The sequence below is a fragment of the Tauraco erythrolophus genome, chromosome 10 (assembly GCF_009769465.1).
Source record: "Tauraco erythrolophus isolate bTauEry1 chromosome 10, bTauEry1.pri, whole genome shotgun sequence".
Lineage (NCBI taxonomy): Eukaryota > Metazoa > Chordata > Aves > Musophagiformes > Musophagidae > Tauraco > Tauraco erythrolophus.
In genome coordinates, this window is record NC_141474.1 from 17,264,982 (window position 1) to 17,286,919 (window position 21,938).

At 39.5% G+C, this 21,938-nt stretch overlaps 1 protein-coding gene across 1 annotated transcript in view; it reads left to right on the top strand.

Moving 5' to 3' along the window:
* Positions 1-726: 726 nt before the first annotated feature.
* Positions 727-21,938, top strand: part of TGFBR3 (transforming growth factor beta receptor 3) — a 107,266-nt gene continuing 86,054 nt past the window's right edge. Inside the window, exon 1 of the mRNA XM_086617629.1 lies at positions 727-787. Coding sequence (XP_086473755.1) covers positions 727-787 — 61 coding nt within the window. The remainder of the gene's footprint in view (positions 788-21,938) is intronic.

Below are 21,938 nucleotides of genomic sequence, written 5' to 3' on the forward strand. Positions count from 1 at the left end.
TTGTGTAGCACATTTAAGTTGTTTTACTGACCTGGTATATCATGTCTTGAAATCTCTTAAAATAAAGATTCTGATTTGTGTTTATATTTATTGTCAAGTGGCCTTAAAAAGTTTGCAGAATTTGTGACACTGGGAAATGATGAGTTAACTTCATCGTGTTACCCGTAAACCAGCTAGAGCATATTGAAACACTTCTCCATGGTCTAATAAAGGTAGCAGCAGATAAATAAACAAACAAATGTTTATATGTCCCGGAGAAAGTTTCAATACTTAAAATAAACATGTCTGAGGCTGCGAGTACCATTGGCAGGCTTCAGCAGGACTTCGGTATTAGTTGATGGAAAAGGCTCTGGCGTTTCACTTCGAAGTAGATCACAACTTGCACAATGCGTTATGTGAAAGAGCAACAGCTGCAAAGAAGTGCTGAAATACAAGGGGAGAGTACTAAGTGATCAGTACCTAGGGTATCTGGCAACATAAAGTGCACTCCTCTAGTAGTCACTTAAGAAAGTATTCTGTTTCTTTTGTGAAAATAGATGTAATTTTAAATATCTAGTAACATTTCCGTAAGTTGTATTTGTATTAAAATATATTTTTACTTATTTCTGTAGGCAATTAAAAGTCTGGAAGATTTGGTTTCAAAACATACCACAAATTTCAAAGGAAGTAAATCTACATGAAGAGCTACAGAGAGAGCTGGTTTGAGAAGATACAGCGTTTGCAAAAATGTCTTCAAGCTGTGTGACTTCAGTGTTTGCTTTGATGATTTTGTGCTTTGCAGCTGCAGGTAGGTGGCATTATGTAGATCATGCATTCAGTGTAACTTAGCTGTCCATATTCAGAATTATTGATCAAAAATACTTTTTCATGCTGCAGAAATGTAGGTCAGCTAAAGTTTATGCTTACATCTAGGTTTTATATAAAACTATTAGTTTTTATATAAAACTATTGTGATTGTAACTGCTGGTATGGTGATGTGAGAAACTGCTGTGCCTGTAGGTGTGTTTTCTTGCACCTATGTTCCCCCTCAAAATCATTAAAGAGCTGCAGTAGTAACAAATTATTTTGGTAATTTATTACTTTTTTTTTTTAAAAAAAAAAAGGGAATTGCATGGTGCGCATACATTATAAAGAGGAAGGTTGCTATGGAAGCCTTTGGGAGCGGAAGCAGGTAGCTCAGCCAGCGTGATGCTGAGGCTGAACTATTAGCTCTGTTAAGAGGCTGAATGTATTACCCTGAGTGCAGGGTTGTGCTGGGGAAGCTGAGCTAGGGTCTCTCTACAGAGCTGGGCTGAAAGGGTGTAGGAGATCAGCTCAGTGGGGCCTTCAAGGTCTGGAATTCAGTCCTAATTATTTTAGTTCATAAAAAGAAATTTCTGACAAAATCCCAGAAAGGTTCGTAATGGATCACCAAGTCCGTGCATTGTCCTGCCCTGTTGGGACAAACGTCACCTCGGTCATACCTGGGAGCTGTCTGATCTATTTTAAAGTTAACTGTCAATGGTGATGGCAAAGACCTTTTATTAACAGTTGTTGGTGTTACTGGAGGCCTCATAGGTTAGGAACACACATTGCTATTTGTGGGATTTGTTCCTATCCCACGTTTTGTCCTAGATAGGTTTTTTTTTTTAAACAGTGTGTTGCAATAACTTGCGACAGAGAAATGAAAGATCTGTAGAGTTCAAGTACCTAGCTTATATTGTAGTTTCTTCAGATGCTGAAGTGTTTCTTCTCAGTATGTTTGTTTGTCAAAGTTCTTCCTGTGGTTGCAAGGGGAAGCCTGTTAAGTGTCCAGCTTGCATCCAGCGTGGGTCGTTGGAGAAGAGGCCAAGTGGATATACAGTCAGTCAAAATGAGGTAGTGGGAAAAGTGGACAGTGGACAGATGGCTTGCTTAAATCTGAGATGTCCTCACTGTGGAAAAGATGACCAGCTTTGGAAGAGACAGAGCTTAGCAATTAAATGTGTTACAATTTGGCTTCCTTTCATCGTCAACATGGAAAATTATGTTGTTTCAAGCCCTCAAGCCTTGTGGGACTTTCTCTGGGGTTGACCTCCTGAAGGCCTCCATCCAACATTAGTAACTTCGATTATTTAATAGTACGTGATGCTAACATTTCGCAATAGCTTCGTTGCAGATGAACTTTCAGCAATACAGGGCGTGTCTGAGTGCGTCTGCGGCTTGAGCTGGGGATAAGAATGCTGGTCTTGGCTGAGAAGAGCGATTACTTGGAGCGAGTCTCAATCATTATAGATGTGTAAAAGTCTACTTTAAAAGAAAGTGCTAGTGTAGAAAATAAATACTGTTTTAATTGATCACAACAGCAATTCCATTTTGCTGCTGAGGAGATTGCTTGCCTAAGTAGTCAGCTTACTTAATGCTAGCTTTAATTAAAACTCACTAACTTCAAAGTGTTATTGAACATAGTACTACTATTGGAAAGTTATTCAGTGTTGAGAAACCTTATCATGTCTATCCTGAAGTTTGTTGTGGTTTTCTTGGTTTTACTCCCCAGTTCTGTGTTTTCCTCTGGCAGCTGTTCTTGAAGCAAACTCGTAAGAACGATGGCCTTGGATTGGATCAGATGCTTATTCATAAGTAGAGTCATAGAATGATTTTGGCTAGAAGGGACTTCTGGAAGTCTAGTCCAGCCCTCTGCTCAGAGCAGGGCTACCTTCAAAGTTACTTCTTTCTTGGAGACTGTTTCTCCCCACTATCTGTGTGAGAAGAAGGTAGCTGAAGGCAGTAGGAAGGGTCACAGTTGATTAGGGGGAGGTGAGGAAGCACTATCGTTGTTTCTAGTTGTGCTTGTCCTTGGGTTTTGGTTTTCCTCCATGCTCTTTGGTTTTGCAGTAAATTCTTGATGAGAACAACTAGTTCATGTCTTTTACAGAGTATCATGAATACAGTAAGATAAAAGCAATAAAGAACTGAGGGATTCTGATGAAGGAGAGAGAGAGAGATCTCAGGCAGATGTAATTACAAGCGAAGAAGCTCTCTGAAGGTTGTTTAGATGGACCTTTTGCAACATTTATTTTTTAGGAGTCACTGAGTCCTGTTAACCCAAACAATTATGCTTTAAGTACAGGGAATTTGTGGCTATAGGTGAAATATGGGTGGGAGCAAGCAATGTGGTCTGGTTGAGTGTGGAAAAAGCCGTTGCAGATGCCTGTAAGCTTGAGCTACTGTCAGCGTGATGGCCAGGGTACCGTGGACTTGGCTCTTAATTGCTGGCATACAGAACCTGTACTTTTTCAGGCTTGAACCATTAACATACTAGTATAAATAAAACTGAGAAGTATAAATAAAATCCCTGCGTGCCTGTGGTGAAGACTGGGGGAGGCAGGGGGCAGCATGCCACCTCCCTAGGGTGTTGATTTTTATATATTGAGCCTTTTTCCAGCTTGCTCTTTGTTTCTGCAGTGAGGCTGCTGCAGGAGAGCACACCTTTCTTTTGTTTGCCAGTCCTACACTAACACTGCTATTGGAGATGTAGGTTTTGTTGCTGACTTTCCAATATCTTCAGCATTGTTGTCTTTTCAGATATAGATGATCTCCTAGATAGGATCTGTGTGGTTTTTTTTTCTTTTCGTTCTTGCTTTTTAAGGTACTAATGTGTTAAATATATCTCAAAAAAAAAAGAGTTAGATGACACAATGCACAGAGATGCATATTCAAACCTGAGCCACCTGACTGCATGTTTTTCATGCTAATAGCTTACACCTCACTAACTTTGCATTGAAAATGGTCTGTATAAGTATGCGAAGAATATTTGTCTATTTCTCTACCTACTCTTACTGCCCAGATGCATGTAGCTAAATGCTTTTCTGAATCTGATTTACTTTTAGCTTGTGCACAGATTTCTAGTAAGCTCATATTTGTATAGATTCAATTGTACAGAAGAAGACTGCAAAGAAAACCTTGATTACTGTAAGATTTTTCTTCCCTATGGAAAGTCCAAGGCAGGATGGAGAGGAGAATTGCTGGCAAACTACCTGCCTGTCTGAAGGAATTACGTTTTTGAAGTGGGCTTGAGCTAAGGTCTGGCAACCTGCAGCAGGAACTCCGCACAAACATTCAGAACTGCACATGCTACAGCCTTGGATAACCTCATAAGCAAGTCTGGCTTTGTAGTCTTGGGAGCAAAAATATTCTGTGCTAATGTGGCTTAAATCAAAGGCTGAAATGTGTTTGTTTCACTTGCTGGCAAACGTGTGCAGTTGGGTGCACTTTTATCGTGTCTCGATAAAATGTCTTGGAGGGCAGATGAAACACATACCTGCCCTAGACCCTGAGGGCCAGACTTTGAACAGGATAGGTTCTTCCATGAAGGAATGGGAAATTTTTTTTAACTTAAACTTCTTTTTTTCCCCTTTTTCTTTCCTACTTTACTGTTCAGCTGGAAAGACGGTCCAGGTTGATACAGCCTGTGGATCTGCACAGGCTGTGGGTCTCTTCCCAGCCTTCTGGGGTAGATTCTCTGGTGTTACACATCATTCCTGTTGCCAACAAAGCGGTGCAGCTGTGGCATCTGATACCAACCGGAATTTGTCCGTGCAGCTATGGTCTCTTTCCCTCAAAGCCCCTAATGTTTGACATTGCCTGTGCTTGCTTTGTAGATACCTCTATCCTTGTGACAGAGTTTCGTGGTTGTGGTCAGGCTGATGGAGAGACTGTAAGAATTTGATATATTGAAGAATTTACCTGTTTTCTGTAGTACTGAGCTTACTGGTTTATCTGCTCATATTGAGTCTGTCTCTATGGTTTTCTTTTGACAGCTCTTTATTCTCTGGTTCTCTACTGTATTGTTATCCTAGCTTTTTTTTTTCTCTTTCATTCTGTGTACTTGTGCTTGTAAGTAATCTTATGTTGTTCAGAATGTGTGTCCTTCATTTTCAATAAGGCTGTTTGCTTGTAAGCTAACGTATCTTTTGGATCTGTGCCCCCCAGATATGGTGGTGATGGGTGCCATGTTAATAAGCTTAACAATAGAAGAAACAGGCCCTGTTTTGACATCTTTTCTTCTTTTTTTTTTTTTTTTAAAGAGGAACTTCCCCTGACCTTCAACACCGTGTTTCCAAAAAGCAATATAGGGTCCTTCAAAGTATAATAGAAAGTCCTTCCATTGGAAGGTGAAGGATGTGATCTTAAAAAAAAAAATGAATACCAGGAGTCACTCACACAAATTTCCTTCTGTTTTAAACAGTGTTTGCTGGGTATTTCCTAGATGTAATTAAATTGTAAGTTTTATTTTTCCTCAAAATATTTGTTGCCAGAAGTGGGAGGAGATTTGTTTGTTTAAATTGTGGTTAGAGGGTGAGAACCAGGGGACAGAGATTTGCTCTTGAATTATTAGGACTGAAGTGGTGCCCCAGACTGGTGGCAACTTTTGAATGGACTTCACTCTCCACCTCCCTTTTCTTTCAGTTCTTTCTCGTAATCAGCCAACTTCTGCCTCTGTTGAAAAACCACCCAGTCCTATCCCTTTATGGTCTGGATAGTCAGTCTTTTAGAGGACAAGATCAACCGATAGTTGGAGCTTGTCTTGTACCTGTATGCTGCCATGCGTCGGGTCGCAAAGGCTGGGAGCCCTCATGTAGGGGCTGCAAGGGAATGGCCGTGCTCTTCCCGTGAGAGCCTATCCTACTCTCAGTTTTGAGAAATGCTAATGGAAACCACTGACTTGCTTTTAAAGGTGGAATTTGTTGTAATTTTTTTTTATCCTTTCAGCATCCCAATGGTGATTTGAAGCATCTTAATGTCAGATGTTCATCTGATAGGGAACCAAAGGATCGATACCTAACTTTATGGCAGTGACCTTGGTGAGATAACTTTGAGAAGCTAAAATTTACATTAAAAATTGGTAGTTAATTTCACAGAAAAAGAAGTGATACCTTTCAAACAATAAACAATGTTTTTAAGTGAGCAGTTTAAACACAGACTGATCAAAACTGGGAAGCTAGACTAAATCTGTAGGTGCTCTGAATTAATATTTCTTCAGCACTGCCATTTGGTGATCTCGTTTAAGTTAGTTTTTTAATCTGGTCTTCTATCTCTCAGCCAGCTCAATTGAGTCAGATCCTGTACCACTTCTGTGTGGTTTATGCATAATTAGTATTCTTGTCTTCCAAAACTACATGAAAATTCTGAAGAACTTCGAGTGTCAGGATGCAGAGAAAGGTTATGTATTTGTATAACAGACTTGGAATGGCTTGAACTCAGCAGACTGCATTTTTTTTTCTTGTATCAGCAATGCTCCAAAGCTAAAATCAGTTGAATTTCGGCAGAGTTCTCCACCCATGTGGAGCAGTAGGATGTGGAGTTATGGGTTCTGATTCAGCAAAACAACTGAGCCTATATCTAGGTGCTTTGCTGAACCAGAGCATTTATCAGTAAACATGAAAGTCTGGTTCTTTGATTAAAACTGACTGGATGATGCCAAAGGAATTCTAAGAAATATCAGGCCCATAAGGCAGTACTTGAATTGTGTAGATGCAGGCAAGTGGCAGCATTACTGAGTGTCTCTGGAGGGAAGTACTCAACTGATGAAAAGCAGTTTTGCAGAAAACTTTATGGCATGGAATGCTGAATGGCATTAATCCTTGTCTTTCTAAGGAAATTTATTGAAGTTGTTTTTAAAGAGAAACTTGTCTTTAACAAGTTCTAAGCATCACAGAATTATTTTATAAATACTATGCTAAAAATAGTTCTTTTGTTTTCTGAAGGGAATTGGGATCTGGGATTTTGCTTGTAGGTCTTTTAATAGCCTTTCTGTACTGTAGGCCCTTATTAACTCTTTCTCAGCTTCTCCATTTGTCATTTATCTTAAAAATAACACAAACCCTTGATCTCTTTAATAAAAAAAAGTGAAAAGGGTGTATTTAGTTAACTAAAGAAGGTATTTTTTTTTCTTATCTAACATCAAGGAGAGGGACAGAAGTTTTCTGAACTCAAGGGTCTACAGAGTAAAGTGGTAAGTACTCTGGGGCTAACCTTAAAAAAAAAAAAATCTTCTAATATGTAATTGCCCCTTAATTTTTTTTCTGTTTTAAAATTATTCTCCTATCAGAATGACCTCAGCTATTGTTATGTTGAACTTGTTTACCTTGCCTCTACAGAATGGTAACTTTATTTTGTGCTTGCTTTTTTCTTTTGCTGCAAAATAATATATGAAATTCTGTCATTTGGACTAAGCAGGGCATGCGCAAGCATCAAACAGCACAATTTTACCTGTTGCCACAGGAAGAATTAGGCTCCAAGGGCTGTAGCACCCCAAACTCAGCATTCCTGAATGTGATCCTAGAGTGTCTCAACAAGAAATGGAGCATCTGCTATTAGAAAAACAGTCGTTACTTTCACATGAAAATGTATGGAGTTTCTGCAAGTCTTTTTCTTTTGTAAGCTTTTTCCACTGGAACACATTTGTATGCATCAATGCTGTTGTTTTACCACTGGTTATGTTATGATGTAGAGAGAATATAGAGACTAGATATATTCCTTTTCAAAGAAGAGAAATAATTGCATCCTTTGTAGCTAATGACAATAAAAGGAACTGAAACCCCTCAGGCTGTAAGTCATAGGAGAGATAAATTTGGAGTAAAAAAAAAATATATATATTTAGCACAAAGACTCTGCCATGTTTCATTACCTGAAGGCATTGAATAGGATTCCTCTTTGGTGTAAACTTGTTTTAAGTCAACGGAATTTCACCAAGGATAAATTTTGACCCCAGGTGAGAAAAAGCAAAGGTTTTTAATAATTCCATAAAGTGCAGCTGCTTCAAGCACGGTGTGCTTTTCTTCGTATTTTTAAGTGTACTTTATAAAAGATGGAGCTATTGTTCCCTTATTTGGCAGCTGCTACATTGTGAGACTTACTAATAGGTAGTTAATAAAAAAGGGATTTTACCTGTCAGGGATGGAAAGAAAGAAACTGAAAATGTCATTACTCATTATTGAAAGCAAGGCCTAGAAGAAGTAACAAATAAAGAAATTCAGTGTTAGGCAATGGAAACATTTGTAAGGTTTATTGCTGTTTTACCTCTTCAGCAAAAAATTTACTTTCCCCTGGAGCAGGTTTAGTGTTTTGGTGGTGGGTTTTTTTGTCATTGTTTTGCTTTTAAATTTTTAATGAATTTATTTTACTTGACACTTGGAGCCAAGAGTGGGTGAATAATTGATTGTTGTGGTTATTTTCACTACTTGTCCTGTTTTCTTTTTCTCCACTTCCTAGATCACCAAATTTACCTTGTGTCTGGAAAGGATAGTTGATGCAATTTATTTCAGAATAAATAAAACTTTCCTTTATATTATTAATTTCCATTTCAATGGAGCAGTGAAACATATGTCCTACTAGAGATTCTCCTCAGGCTGTTGTAATTTAAGCTACTAAGTCAAGCTGATGTTGTTTTCCTTCACAAGATCGTGTGCCTTTCATTAATGTGTAAAAATCAGTGGACGGTGAGCAGGGACTCCTGGAGAAGAGCGCAGCGATGGCCGGACTGCTGTCTGGATCGATTCTTGTGAGTCCCTGTGGCTTGATGGCCATAGGTGTATTAAATGCATAGGACTAACCTGGGAGCCTTGGCTTTTGACTGGAAGGTGAAAGGCTTGTATCTGGATTAGTGACTTTCTCTGTGATCTCGCCACGAGTTATTTCATCTCTCTCTTGATATCTAAAACAGATGCGTTCTGCCCCATCGTCTTCCATGCAGGACTGTTTGAAAGGCTAACATAATAGCTTTAAAGTACTTGGATCGCATCTGTGCTAACTGCTGTTATCGCTGTAATTCCTCAAAACCTCCCCCGCTGCCCCTTTCTTTGGAGGCATGAAAATGGCAAAGGTTTTACTTAAAGGTCTGCCAGACTTTTTGCCTGCCTTTCTTGTGTTTAGACTAATGGATGCTGAACTGCAGAAGTTTTTTGTGATCTCCGATAAGGAACAACTGATTGAAGTGTGGGCAAGTCAAATTAGTTATGATGTCCTGAGGAGGATCTGAACTGTTGGAGCTGCTTCTTTTTTTCTTTCTTCTCCTGCCATGCCAACTCTTATTTAAAAAAAAAAAAATTAAAAAAAATGCCTATTTTTACAGAAAGTAGAATCAGACATACTTGAAGCAAGGGGGTAGGAAATATGGGACCACTCTTACTTTGCTGTAGGCAAAAGGATTTTCAGGTGAAATGTGACTCTCTTCTTGCATCATTAGAAGAAAACTTACAGCAGCAGGTAGGACTACACTATATCCCATGCATAGTTTGAGCAACGTGTGAGAAGCTTAATATGTGGCTTCAATTTCTTGAATTAGCGCAGACTTCATCTTTGGAGATGATTTGTTAAACTATGTAATTTGTAAAAGTTGCCAGTTTTCTGCATTTTTTTGCTTTGAAATGTTAGATCAGTCTGGCAGGATTTCCTTTTATAGCACTAATGAATTCAAAGCAGTAATTAATTGTTCTGTGGGATATTTTCACCTTCAAGCTGAAAAAGTAGTGGGTATTTGAGAAAATTGGCAAGAAAACTGTTCAGATTACCTTGGATATTACTTGTCTCATTTGCTTTTTGGAACTAGGCCAGTAGTAGTTGGTTTTCTTGCTGAAATAGTGCTTGTGGCCATGTTTTTCACTGTATTCATTTTCATTCTCCCAATGCTAGATCTCTGTGATAACATGTATCATCACAGATGGAAGTAAGAGAGCTAAAATATGCAACATAGGAAGGACTCTGAGGTTTTTTAAAAAGGTTACAGTTGTCCAAACTGAAACACCTAGGCAAATGCTTCTCCAGTGTCTCTTGTTAAAAGGCCAGATAACTGACTTTAGTAATCGTTTCTATAACAAGAAAAAAAAAAATCATGTGACTAAAATGCTCAGAATAAGGAATGATTCGTGTCAGTAGCAGAAGAATAAAAGCAGTCCTGAAAAAGACCCTGTTTTGTTGCTTGTGAATTCTCTTGAAATCTCTATTCTTTTATTTTTTGAAATTAGCAAAGCTAGGGTTTTTTTTAAGCAATTTCATGCTCAAAGTAAAACAATGTTTAAGGCTCTCAGTAATGGTTGATTTTTGAATAAAAGAATTTTTAAAACTAAAGTTACTTAATTCTAGGTCACTGTTACATTTACTGAATCTCAAAAGTACATTTGCAGCAAAGAAGCCTGTGAGTAAGTCAGCGTGTATGAATACCAGACAGAACTTCAACTTTATTGAAATGATTCAGGAGAAAAGAATTCTAATGAAACAGTTTGGAGTATTGAGCTGCTTAATGGTGTTGTTAAAATCTTCCTGTATGAGGAGAAAACCTAACCAGCTAATTCCTGTTTGTTTCAACGTCACACAAGCACTACGCAAAAGTAATCACCAAAAAAATTGTCGAAGACGTTTCAAGTAAAGATTGATAACAAAGAAATTTTTTTCCTTTTTTTTTTTTTCTGTTCTTTACCCTTCTGCTGCCTCAAGGAGTCCTAGAATGTAGCTTCTCTCTTTCTGCAGAGAAATAAAAACACATTTATGGTTTTATAGGTCAAGTGTTCATATATCTGTCTATGATTTTAGAAGTTGCTCGAAGAAAAAGGAGAGTGAAATCAGGATTTGTTAGGGAGGATTTCTGAGCAATGAATCAATGCTTTTTTGACCTAGTGGACTGGATTAATTTAATTAGAGCAATAAATGTCTTTTGTTCTAGTTGACTAAACTAATTACATTGCTTCAGTTCTGATACCTGTGTTGACTCCTTGTTCCAGTTGCTTTATTAAGTTTTTGAAAGGAGCAATGGTCTGTTCCAGTAGAAGGGATATGATTTTTCTATAGTGCTTCTCTCTGTGTGCTGGTGTCCCAGTGCTCCCTGGTGTGGTCCCTTGCTGGAATGCTTCTCTGGGGATTCAGTTTGCTGCTTCATGGGCTATAAGCTCCCACAACTGGGAAGGGTTGGTGCGCAGAGTCACTACATCTTCTGCCCTTTAATCCCATTCAAATCCAGTCAGTAAGTGTCTGATCCTGATCTGGTTGTATGGCATTGTCTCTAGGACAATTTTATGGCAGAAATTTTAGAGCAATGTAGCACAACTCCTCCTTCCTTAATGGAATTAATCCTCGGGTTTGTGTCCTGAAGTGGTTACTGGTCTGAAGTCTTTTGATATTCCTCCTCCATTTGTGATACATGGATTTGTTTGCTTTTTCTTCCTGTCTGCTTCTCGTTAGGTCCTCCACGCTATTTGGTTAAACAGGCCGTGGCTGGTACAGTTAGAGAGAGATTTAGTGGAACCTGCTGCGCAGGGGCTGTCGTGCCAATGAAGGGGCTCACGCAGTTACTCGCTTTTAGTGGGACCCTACAGTAAGTGTGGTGCTCTCTGCTCCCCGCTTTTCTTGGGGGTATGTTTTTCCTCCTATGTCTAATACCTCACTGTAACTGTCTGTATCCAAGATGTGTATTAGTATGTTTTCTTATTTAGGGTGAGCTCATCACTAATGAGTATTTGATGCCTTTGTAATGCTCCTAATATACACATAGAGCAGCTGGCACAGACTTTTCAAACAAGCAGCCTTGTAATCTCCTGGATAATCTCAAAGAACATTTAAATACAACAGTGTAGTTACATTGGAAGTTTTTAATATAAACATATTTTTTCTCATACAATGACTTAACAATGTATTGTGGGTTATATATGGAGTCTCTCCTTGCATATATGGTGGATGAAAACTGCAGTTGACTTGTCCTAGGTGGTTAACTAAACTGTTAACAATTTTATTAAGGGCAGTTAAAGAATTGGTGAATGAGTGTAGTGGGACTGCTGAACTGCTCTGCCTTGTTTCTTTCTAATTATGAGTCAGGTTTGTGTTGACCTCGGGTAGGGAGGGAGATAGTGGTGCCTGTTTATTCAGTTGTTTGTATCCATTAGAAAATGTTGGTACTGCTCTTCAGTTGATCATAGGTGGTGGCGTTTTTAAAGCAGGGATACAGTCAGACTTAGACTTAACCAAGTGACTTCCCTTGCAGCGTAACATTAAGACTGCCTCTGCATTGTATGGCCAGTATGTCCTCATGAATCTCGTGAGATGTTAGTAAAATAATGAGCCTCAACTTCATCGAAGGGAATGGAAGTTTAACCAGCGGTCCGCTGATAGGAAGAACAAGTTTCAGGCTGGCTTCTGTGTACTTACCTGAGAGCTTTTGAAGTCCTAGAAGAGCGGTTGGTTTTCTCTGAGCCTTCCTGATTACTAGAGCAAACACAGGGACCCTTGAAGGTGGGTGGCAGGGCTAGCGGAGCTTCCCTTTTTTGCAGCAACTAGTGTTTGTACTAGATTAAAACTGAACTTCCTTTTACAGAAGTAGAGTATTGAAGTATTGTTCAAGTATTTTGAGTAACTTGATCGGTGGTTCACCTGGTGGCACAGTTAAACATTAACCACCAAGTAAAACATGTCCTGTCCGAATTGGAGCATATGGCATCAAACCGATTTGATTTACTGGCATAGCTACACCTCCTTACCCAAAAGTACATGAAAAGCTGACAGAAATACTCTTTTGTTTGTGTAACTGTGCCCATAAAAAGGGTTTGCCAACTTAGCAGTTTCCAGCAGTGATATACGATACGTTATGGAAAGGAAATGCACCATTGTACAATGCAATGTCGAAACTTGCATGCTTTTCCTATTAAAACTGTTAAATAAATGAGAGGCAGCAATCCTTGTCAGGACTCTGCACTGGAACCCTTCACGCTCAGTGCGTTATGCTACAGTGCTAGCGAGTGAAAGCCTGAAATGTGAGCTTATCTAAACCCTACCAAACAGTATGAAAAAAAAACCAAAAACCCTTACACTGACTTAACTGGGCCCTGTATTAGGTTCTTTGCTTATTTTTTTTTTAATATTAAAATGGCATTTATTTAATATCCCAACTTTTGTCAGCTGGAATAGTCCCTAGCTTTTTTTTTTCTCCATAATCAAACCCTGATGTTTCCCCCTAATTGTGGATACGTTGAAATGAGTCAAATGTTATTTTCTTCTGCAAGAATAATAGTAATAATTGAAAAAATTATATACATATCTGGGTATGTTAGATGCATAGCAGTAGCCACCTTCAGACTGTTATAAATTCCAGCAAATCAGATTTTACTGTATGAACTACCACCAGCAAATGCTGACTCAATGATAGCTTTTATGTGTACCTCTAATGTTTAGCAGGAAGAGATGTTACTCATTTTATTTAATGCCCTTTCTAGGGGACTGTTTCAAAGCTTGCAAAGCGTGCATGAGGCCCCACAGACTGCTGACTCCACTGCAAAGTTATTTTACATCTAGTAAGTTCCAGGATATTGTGACTGTTTTCTAAATAACACTATCCTTTACTGATTGTACTTGAAAACAAAGTTATGCTGTTCTAAGTGTTGCCAAGTCACTTCGAAAGTCTCACTGTAAGGTTTCTAACGGCTCACCCTCTATGTAGGGCTGGGCTGTTGGTTTGATCTTTTTGTTGGAAGGGAAAAGCCACTGTGCTCACTGAGGTATCTGCTTCCAGTTAAGTCGTGTGGCAAGAAAGCTTCTGTGATCTTGCAGCAAGAACATCCTCAGGCTTTTACATTTAGTTAATATTTTGTGGTTAGTTTTTACAGAATCTACCTGTGGTTTTTTTCCTGCAGTCTTGTTTTTTTGATTGTTCTAGTAGGAGCATCTAGAGTTTTTGCATACTAGAAAAGGCAATGAATTGCACTCCATTGCTGGCAGTCAGGTTCCCTGAGTGAGTGCCTGCTGTCTGTAGTGTCAAGGGGGCTCTTGCCTTTTTCAAGCAAGCCCTTAAACAGGAGTTGAACCCTTGCCATACAGAGAGATGGATTTCGGCACCTGTGGGGTCTCTGCAAGGGAAGTACTTTAGATGTGTGTGTGAATGTTTTATGTTTTTGTGAAACCCGAATCGGCTTTGAGGTTCCCTGAGACTTTTTTTCCAGGCAGCAGTGATACTAAGATACGTGCCTTATGAAGGCTGTGTTAGCATTGGGCACAAATGACTTATTTCCTGAGTTAAAACTCCTTTCCCCAACTTCCCTTTAAAAAAAAAAAAAAGTCAATAAAAGATTATTTGAGGAGAAGAGCCATTGTGATTTCATATGGAGGCCATCTCAGTTCTCCTTTTGTATCTGATGCTCGCCTGGGAGTATATGCTGCACTCGTGTCCTGGGCTTGAATTGTTTTCAACTTATTAATAGTTTTGCAAATGCGTTTAGCAGTTAACTGCCAATGTGCATGCTGTTTTTGGTTACAGCTAACAAGCAGCTGGTCAATGCATTAACAAAATGTGGTCTCGGTTAACTCTTGTAGAACCACATCTCTACATTTCTTCAAATGCCCTTGTCAGAACTATATGGGGAGAAATCCAGTAGGATAAAAGAAAGGGCATGTGCTTAATAAGAGAAGGAATGAGCAGAAGGAGGTCAAGCTGGAGAATTTTTTTTTTGTATTTTGGAAGCAAAGAAGGGGTGCAACGAGCAGGGCGTGAGTTGTTTCCTAGATAAAGATGATGAGTGAGTGGTAGCATGTAGTAAGAAACTCCTTAAACAAAACTTTACCTCAAGGGAAATGGAAAGACAGATTAGTCAGTAATTCATTTAAGATCTCTGACTGATATTAAAGATAGCCTTTGGGAGATACTTCTTAAGTCGGCGATTTTACTTGTTCGTTGAGAATGATTTCTTTGTGGTGTGGGGTTTGCTTAATTTCTGGTGGAGGTCTGGAAGGCAGAGAAGAACCTCCGGGGTACTAGTTAGTGTTTTATTTTACAATTGAATTTATATTCTTTTATGGTTGCTTTAACAGTTTTGAAAGTCTCATTGCTGGACTCATTCTGTCAAAATTTGCATTTTAGATAATGGAAGTCATACCTGTCCTGTGATGAGCCTTTCTCTTTTCAATGAAGAAGAGGCGCAAGCATAGGATATATACGGCCAAATCTTTTTACATGTGGCTGCCATCTGCATGAGCTAAATTGCTCCCTATGAATCAGGCGTACAATATGCACGCTCTCTGTTCTGTTTAAAGATCTGCTCCCAAGTTGTTTAGAGTCATCCTTTCTCACTATCCATTTAGTCCTTTCTCTGGCAAATCTCCCATGGACCTCATCTGGATTCTTGCCTGATTAAGGACTAAGAGCTTGACCCTGTGAGGTAATAAAAAGCCAGCATCCCCACACGAATCCACAGATTTCAATGGGAGTTGAAGGCGGTATGTGCTGCTAAAGTGTTCAGCATGTATGCTGGGTTTAAGGTAATGATTTCAGGACTTGGCTGTGTTACAGTGTACATACTCACTGGCCCTAACGCGATTAAGCTGCAAGTATATTACCATGATTTGAATCCTCTATGGAAAGGAAAACACGTGGTCTCTCTGTGGATTTTGTGGCTTATTTAGAATGAATTTTCATTTTCTGAATGTGTATATTGAGATGTTCCTCACCAGAAAATTCCAGTTTATTGGTACTTGTATTCTTTTGGGGCTGTTTTCCAAAGAGCAGGGATCCAAGAGAACAGATTCCTTTGGGAAGTGGAGGCCATGAAATTGTAAGATCTAGGAAGGGTTGTAACTTTGACTTTTACTGCACACAGCCTTCCAAAATGATTCACCGTTTCCTTAAAAGATTCCGGTATCTCCAAGTTTTTGTTAAAAAACAAAGAAACACAAAGCTAATTATCACATCCTGGAAGAAAACACATTAAAGAATTAAGCTGTATAATGAGATAATGAGCACAGTTGGGTAGTGACCTTCGACTGTTTGTGTGGATAATGCTCTTTAGACTTTATTTTAGCAGAGCAGACTACCCAAAACCAAGGCTTCTCATTTAAAAAAGAAAAACAGAACTCTTACGGTTTAGAAGGGGGAAAGAAGTATTGATATGCTCACACAATCCCCAAATTAGCTTTTAATTAAAAAACAGGTAAGTGTATAATGCAGTTTCACTTGCAAATAATTTCTCACATAAGAAAAAAGTTGTTCTTTAATGTTGTAATAATGTTGATAAGTTTCTCTCTGGATGTTACTGTGCCTAGGCATAAGAAGGAGCCTGAAACTCAATTTTAGGTTGAAGGGACAACCCTTAAAAGACAAAAGTTTCTTGAGTTGAAGACTACGGCATAGCTACAAGATGCCTATCAAGAAAATCACTTTATATTGAAAAGCAAACCACAAACATAGATAGTATTTAATTAAAGCAACATTTTTGAAAATGGATATATTTGACACCTAAGGAACTGGGTTGCCTTTTGGTTGTAAAGCTCTTTGTCTTTCAAGACTGGCAGTTCTGGTTTTAGAAAAACATTTTTTGGTGTATATCATATCTTTTTTTTTCCCCTATAATTGGCTTCATACAAGGTTCATGAGGCTTGGTTGCACTGTGATTGGACACGTAGTAGTATCTGGTCAAACAAGATAACACTTGAGTGTTAAAGTACGTCATGCTTGTTATCTTCGTGCAAAATGGACTTCTGTTGTGATGACCTAGTGACACATAGTGTTTATACAGATAGAAGCATCCAAGTTTGGCTATTTGTAAGTCCTGCAGAATGGATATCCTTTTGCTAAGGCCCAAGTGAAGCCTACCCAAAGAGATTATAGTGAAAAGAGGTAAGAAACAAAGACTGGCAAAGGTGTTCTTGAACATGGAACAAGATGTACAAGATGGTGATATTGACTAATAAATTTGTGGTCATTTAACTTTTATTGTAGAGGCTTAAGGAAGTAAATACGTGGTTTGAGAAGGTAAGTGAGAAGCTGTGAAAAGAAAGAGTAGAAGGCAAAGACTGTGAAGGTAGAATTGGAGGAAATAAAGCATAATTTCTGTTATCAAATCTGTATCATACAGTTCAAGGATATCACTGGTACATGGAGGAGAAGAGGAAGGAGGAGGCATAAGGGCTTCTTCCTCACCTGTAAATGTCTTTGGCTTCAGCTGGGAAAGTCCTTTGTGTTCCCCAGTCCATGTGCAAGGGAGCCAGTAGGATGGAGTACATGGGAGATGAGGGAGTGTGTGCCTTCGTGTGCTGTTTCTCCTGACAACTGATACAAAATAATCTTCCCAGTCCAAATTTTCCTTAAATAATTCTGAGATTTTAATTTTAGTAGAGTTTGTACATCTCTGTCGTTTCCCATTTATGGCTGGTTTTTGTTTCATGGCTGGACTGGTATGGTCAGGGGAGTGGAAGATGAGGCAGGACATGGGATGTATGTTGGCACTCTGGCCAGCTGTTGTATGATTACATACTCCCACTGTCAGTTTCTCTTCCATTATGTGTACTTAACAATATGCTTTTTTCTTTTTTTAAAGGAAGACGTGAATCACAGTTAAGTGGTGTTTTTTGTGTAAAGCATTCAAAGAGAACATGCTGTGTTAGGTAAATAGAGTTAATTTGAAGTCTCATTTAAAAGCCACCAAGTTATTTGCCTAAGGACAAGCTCACTTTTTCAACTGCTATATTTCTTTTGCCCTATGAATTAGTGGTAGTAATGTTAACAGGTTATAAAAGGGGAAAATATAGCTGTGGAGTCACGTTAGTGCAATCCATTTATCTTAAGTGCTAAGCTGCTCTTTAAGTGATAGTTGCGTGTTTAGGAAACTGACATCTGTTTTGCTGAGTCCAAGCATTTCCAAAGCCTCAGATCCTCCAATCTTTGAAAATGCTCTGAAAAATATTTGTCCAGGCTTATAGATGGACCTGGCGCTTCTGGTTTAGGTCATCTTCCTTTGAGATAACTCTGACAATGGCAACACTGAGCAGTGGTGGAATGGCCTGTGGACTAGTGGAGGGTTGGTTGGCTGTTTTTCACACTTCAGTATTAGCTTGACAGCTGAGTTTAATATGTAACATCACACTTTAAACGGAGCCTGTTTTCAGAGTGTGGTGTAAGCACCAAGCTTGTTAATGTTCAGGTATTGTTTCTGTTGCTTCTGGTCAGCCTTTTTGTGGAGGTTCAAAACAGGGATTTCTTAGGCCACTTGACCTCTGCACTTGTATTCCACTCATCCTGTTGAGTCAGCCTTATTAAGAGGACAAAGTTCAATTTCTTCCAGTTTTGGGAGGAAAAAACAAAGACAGTTTCTACTTTTCATAGCTGTAATCTAAAAGCAGTTTGCTTGAAGAGCAGATCTATTTATTTAATTGTCTGAATATTGACAGTTTTATAGAAGCAGCAGAAGATGAGAGAAAACATGCATTTGATCTGGGCAGATACTGTGCCCAGCAAACCAACCTCTGGATGTTATTGATTAGGAGATTTATTTAAAAAAAAATAAAACCACCCTTTTTATGATTAAAGACCATAGATACAGCTGTTTATGATGAGATGGTTTCAGAGCAGGTCTGAATCAGAGGTGCTTTTTCCCCTATAGAAAACTTTCTCCTCCTCTGAGGCAACAAACTGTATATCAAGTCATCCCACACAATAAAAAACAATAATGGAAAGGGATTTGAATTTTGTCATTCAAATTCTGTGTTGATGATTCAGACTTTCTGGTTCCCAGCTCTGTGTATGGTGAATATGACTGATCATCTCTCTGTACTGGAGAGGCTGGTGTCTTTAATACAGGTTCCTGGCAGCAGGTGGTCATTTTGGCATAACCCCAACAGCCAGTTCGGTGGAATGGATGCAGACATTGAAATACGTGCCATTGCCAGAAACAACATGTTTTAATCCTACTTTGAGCTACTTTGACTACTTGGGCCTTCATCTGTATTTGAGATGCAGTCCCTGTAAGTGTAGCTGGCCTCTTAGTTAGACATTGCCTAGCTGCAGCAGGCTACCCAAGACTATCAGATAGTAGTCTACCCTGCCCTTTTTCACCATGTCTTCTTTTTCTACCTGAAACCTTCTTCTGGACAGAGTAACAGGAGTTTGGCTGCTTGTTCAGGACTTTCCGGGATCTAGGAGCTTGATTAAAGCTACTGTTACTGGTCCAGAATTGCTTCCAGGTATTTGGAAGTGCTGGACAAATGGCCGCAGTGTATGGACATACTGGATGCAGGTGCTACATAGCTGTATAGCCACCTGGGATCTTCCCATGGGAACCCTGAATTAGAATGAAAATCCTTCTGCTTTTGAAGGAAAAGATTGGATGTTGCAGATCATAATTTTCAGGGTTTGGTGGGGTTTTTTTTTCTTTACTAGCTGACAAACGGTTGCTCCTCTTTATATTGGAAAAAGTTCAGTGAGTGCGGGACAAGACATCGTTTCACACAGATCCTAAAAGAGTTTATCCCGAGCTCTTCTACTGCAGGGCATTTGTGTACAAGCAACCTCTTCTGCCATGGCCAGAAGACTTTAAATGTTGACCCTTCCTATATCCTTGTAAATTTATCCCTGGGCCTACTGTGATACTTTATCAAATCGCCTCATTTCATTAGTGATGTAGGTGAAGCTATGTGTGGTGTGATAGTTATTTTAGGCCTTCAGATAATACAGTGGTCTTGCAAGATGAATGTGTAGAGAAACTGTCCGCAAAATAAGCAATGTGCAATAGTTTTCAAATCTGTGGCATCTTGTAAACATATTTTGTCCCGTAAGAAGATGCTGTAATAGTAACTTGGGATAATTATAAGAATCTGTAAACGAAACAGGGTTTACTCAGGATCTGTTTAATCAGAATGTTAAGTAAAACTTCCTGATCCTCATTTGCAGCTTTTTTTTTTTTAAATAGCATTTCCCTCTGCCCTGCTTTCCCTTTCCCCTTCCCCTGAAAGCTAGAGGTAGGTCTAACTTGGACTGAGAGGTGATTGAGTGAAAGCATTTGACAACTCCTTCAGTCTCCTTGAAAAATAATTCTGTCTGGGTAAAAAGCATTAAGTGAATTCAGCAAGAGTAAGTAGCTGTATGGTATGTGAAGGAGTGTTTGTGGGGTCCCAAGTGTTTAAATGAATTGAGGCTACAGTGTATCCACTTAATAAATTATTAAAACCATTCAAATTTCAGACTTCTTCCACATCAGGTCTAATGCTGCTACATCTAAGATCATCTTAGCAGTGTAGCTGTAAACGCAGTTTCCAGGAGTTTAACACAGAAAGTGAAGATGAGGAGTGTGCTGAAATGCAATTTGGTTACCGTTTAAAAAGGAGGTAGCCCCAGCCTTGCCTTTCATCTGAGGTATTAGTAATGATTAGGGAAGCAATTTTAAGAGACCTTGAGTCATGATTGCAATGTCCTCTCATTGTAAATGGTGACTTTACTAATGCTGAGGAAAGTAAATGAAATTGCTTCAGGAAAAGCTTTTATGTTCAAAAACAACAGTCTCCTGCCTGCTCTTCAAAAGTGGAACAAATACCTTTATATGATTTAAGTGTGATTGATTGTTCTCATTTCCACTGAATTTTTTTGTCAACATATAGGTCAAATAGCTTTGGACAGTGTGTGTGTATATATATACACACATATGCATATATATATACACACATGGAACTTAGTGAGGTATTGCATGAAGCCTTTTTGGTACTCAGAGCAGTTGCTAAGCTGTGATTATTTGTGTTCTCCACCGTGGAAGGATTTAGTCAAAGTGAAAATGCATGAGGGGCCTTTGAAAGTGGTATTTTGTGTCACTGTTGAGCTGATCATGGACTAGAGGGAAAATGTGTTTGCACGGTCAGCACACTTTCTAAAACCGGCAGTATCTCTTTCTAGGAAGGTCTTTTCACATTCAGTCTGTGGTTTCGTGAGACAATCAAGTCTGATGGCTCTCCACTCCCACGGTGTAGACGGGTGCAGGTTACCCCACTGCCCTTGGTAGGAACCAGCCTAGGTGCTCCTCAAGCCTTCCTCCCTGCCGTTCAGTGCACGAAAGCCCAGCAGAAACCTGCTTAGTCTCTTTATTGCTGGGTTAGTTTCCTGTCACATTAGTGAGTTGAATCAGCTCCTGAGGAAGGCAGATTTGATGAGCATCAAAATAGGCATAAGGTAGCTGGGAAGTGTTGGTGGGAAGGAGAAGAGAAGTGGAGGGAATGAGACACCCTGGTTTTGGCTGTGATGAGATGTTGGATGATTCATCCTGTCTCATAAACCTGCAGCGTTAGGTTTCGGTGTTTTTTCATTCCACTGCCTGTAGAATTAGCTGTGTATGTATTGGTCTGTCAAACCTGCCATCCCATGGGAAACCTGCCCATTTGAGTCCATCTCTGTAGTTTCACACGAATGGCGTGGCACCCCACGTATGTGAAGCGCAGAGCCATGCCCTAGATGCGAGGCAACAGCATTTGTCACCTGGTGCCTGGGGACCTCCTGCACCTGGACTGGTGCTTCCTAGCAGGCTTCGGATAACACCCTGGCATCAAGTCACGGTGCCCTGCTGCTGCCTTGCTGGAGGCTTCACCCCAGGCAGTGCATGGCCGAACTGCAGCATGTCCCCACTCCTCTACCTGTGCCATTCCCTGGCATAAGGGCTCCCACCTCCTGGGCATGAAGCAGCGTTGAAGTTTCTGCAGAGTTTCATCTGCTCTATTGGCTCTCTTCTGATTTTTCGCCTTGGAGGCAGATCTAGTCTGATAGCCTGAGTTTTTGAATCCCAAGTGCAAATTGAGAGTAGATATAGAGGGAGATTGTAATTGTACAGCAGCATCTACAAAACCAAAATTCCTTGATTTTTCATTACTGAAGTATGTGAGAGGCATCCTTTAAGTGGCTTTCATATGTTTTTTTTGCGTGCTTTTGAATACAGTGAGCCAAGTCCTTACTGGTTGCTGACTTTAGGAACATTCATGACTTCGCTGAACTACGTGAGCTGCTGTGGCTACAGTCAGCCAACGCTGATTGTGCTCAGATGGCTTAAAAACGATGACTATGGGAATTAGCTTGCACGGGTAAGGCCTATTATGATGATAACTTAAGGGCAGTTTGTATCTCTGCTGCAATGACACTTCTGTTTTCAGCAGAAAATGCATCTGCAAGTTTCAGTAGGCCTTGCTTTTTTTATTTTTGCAAT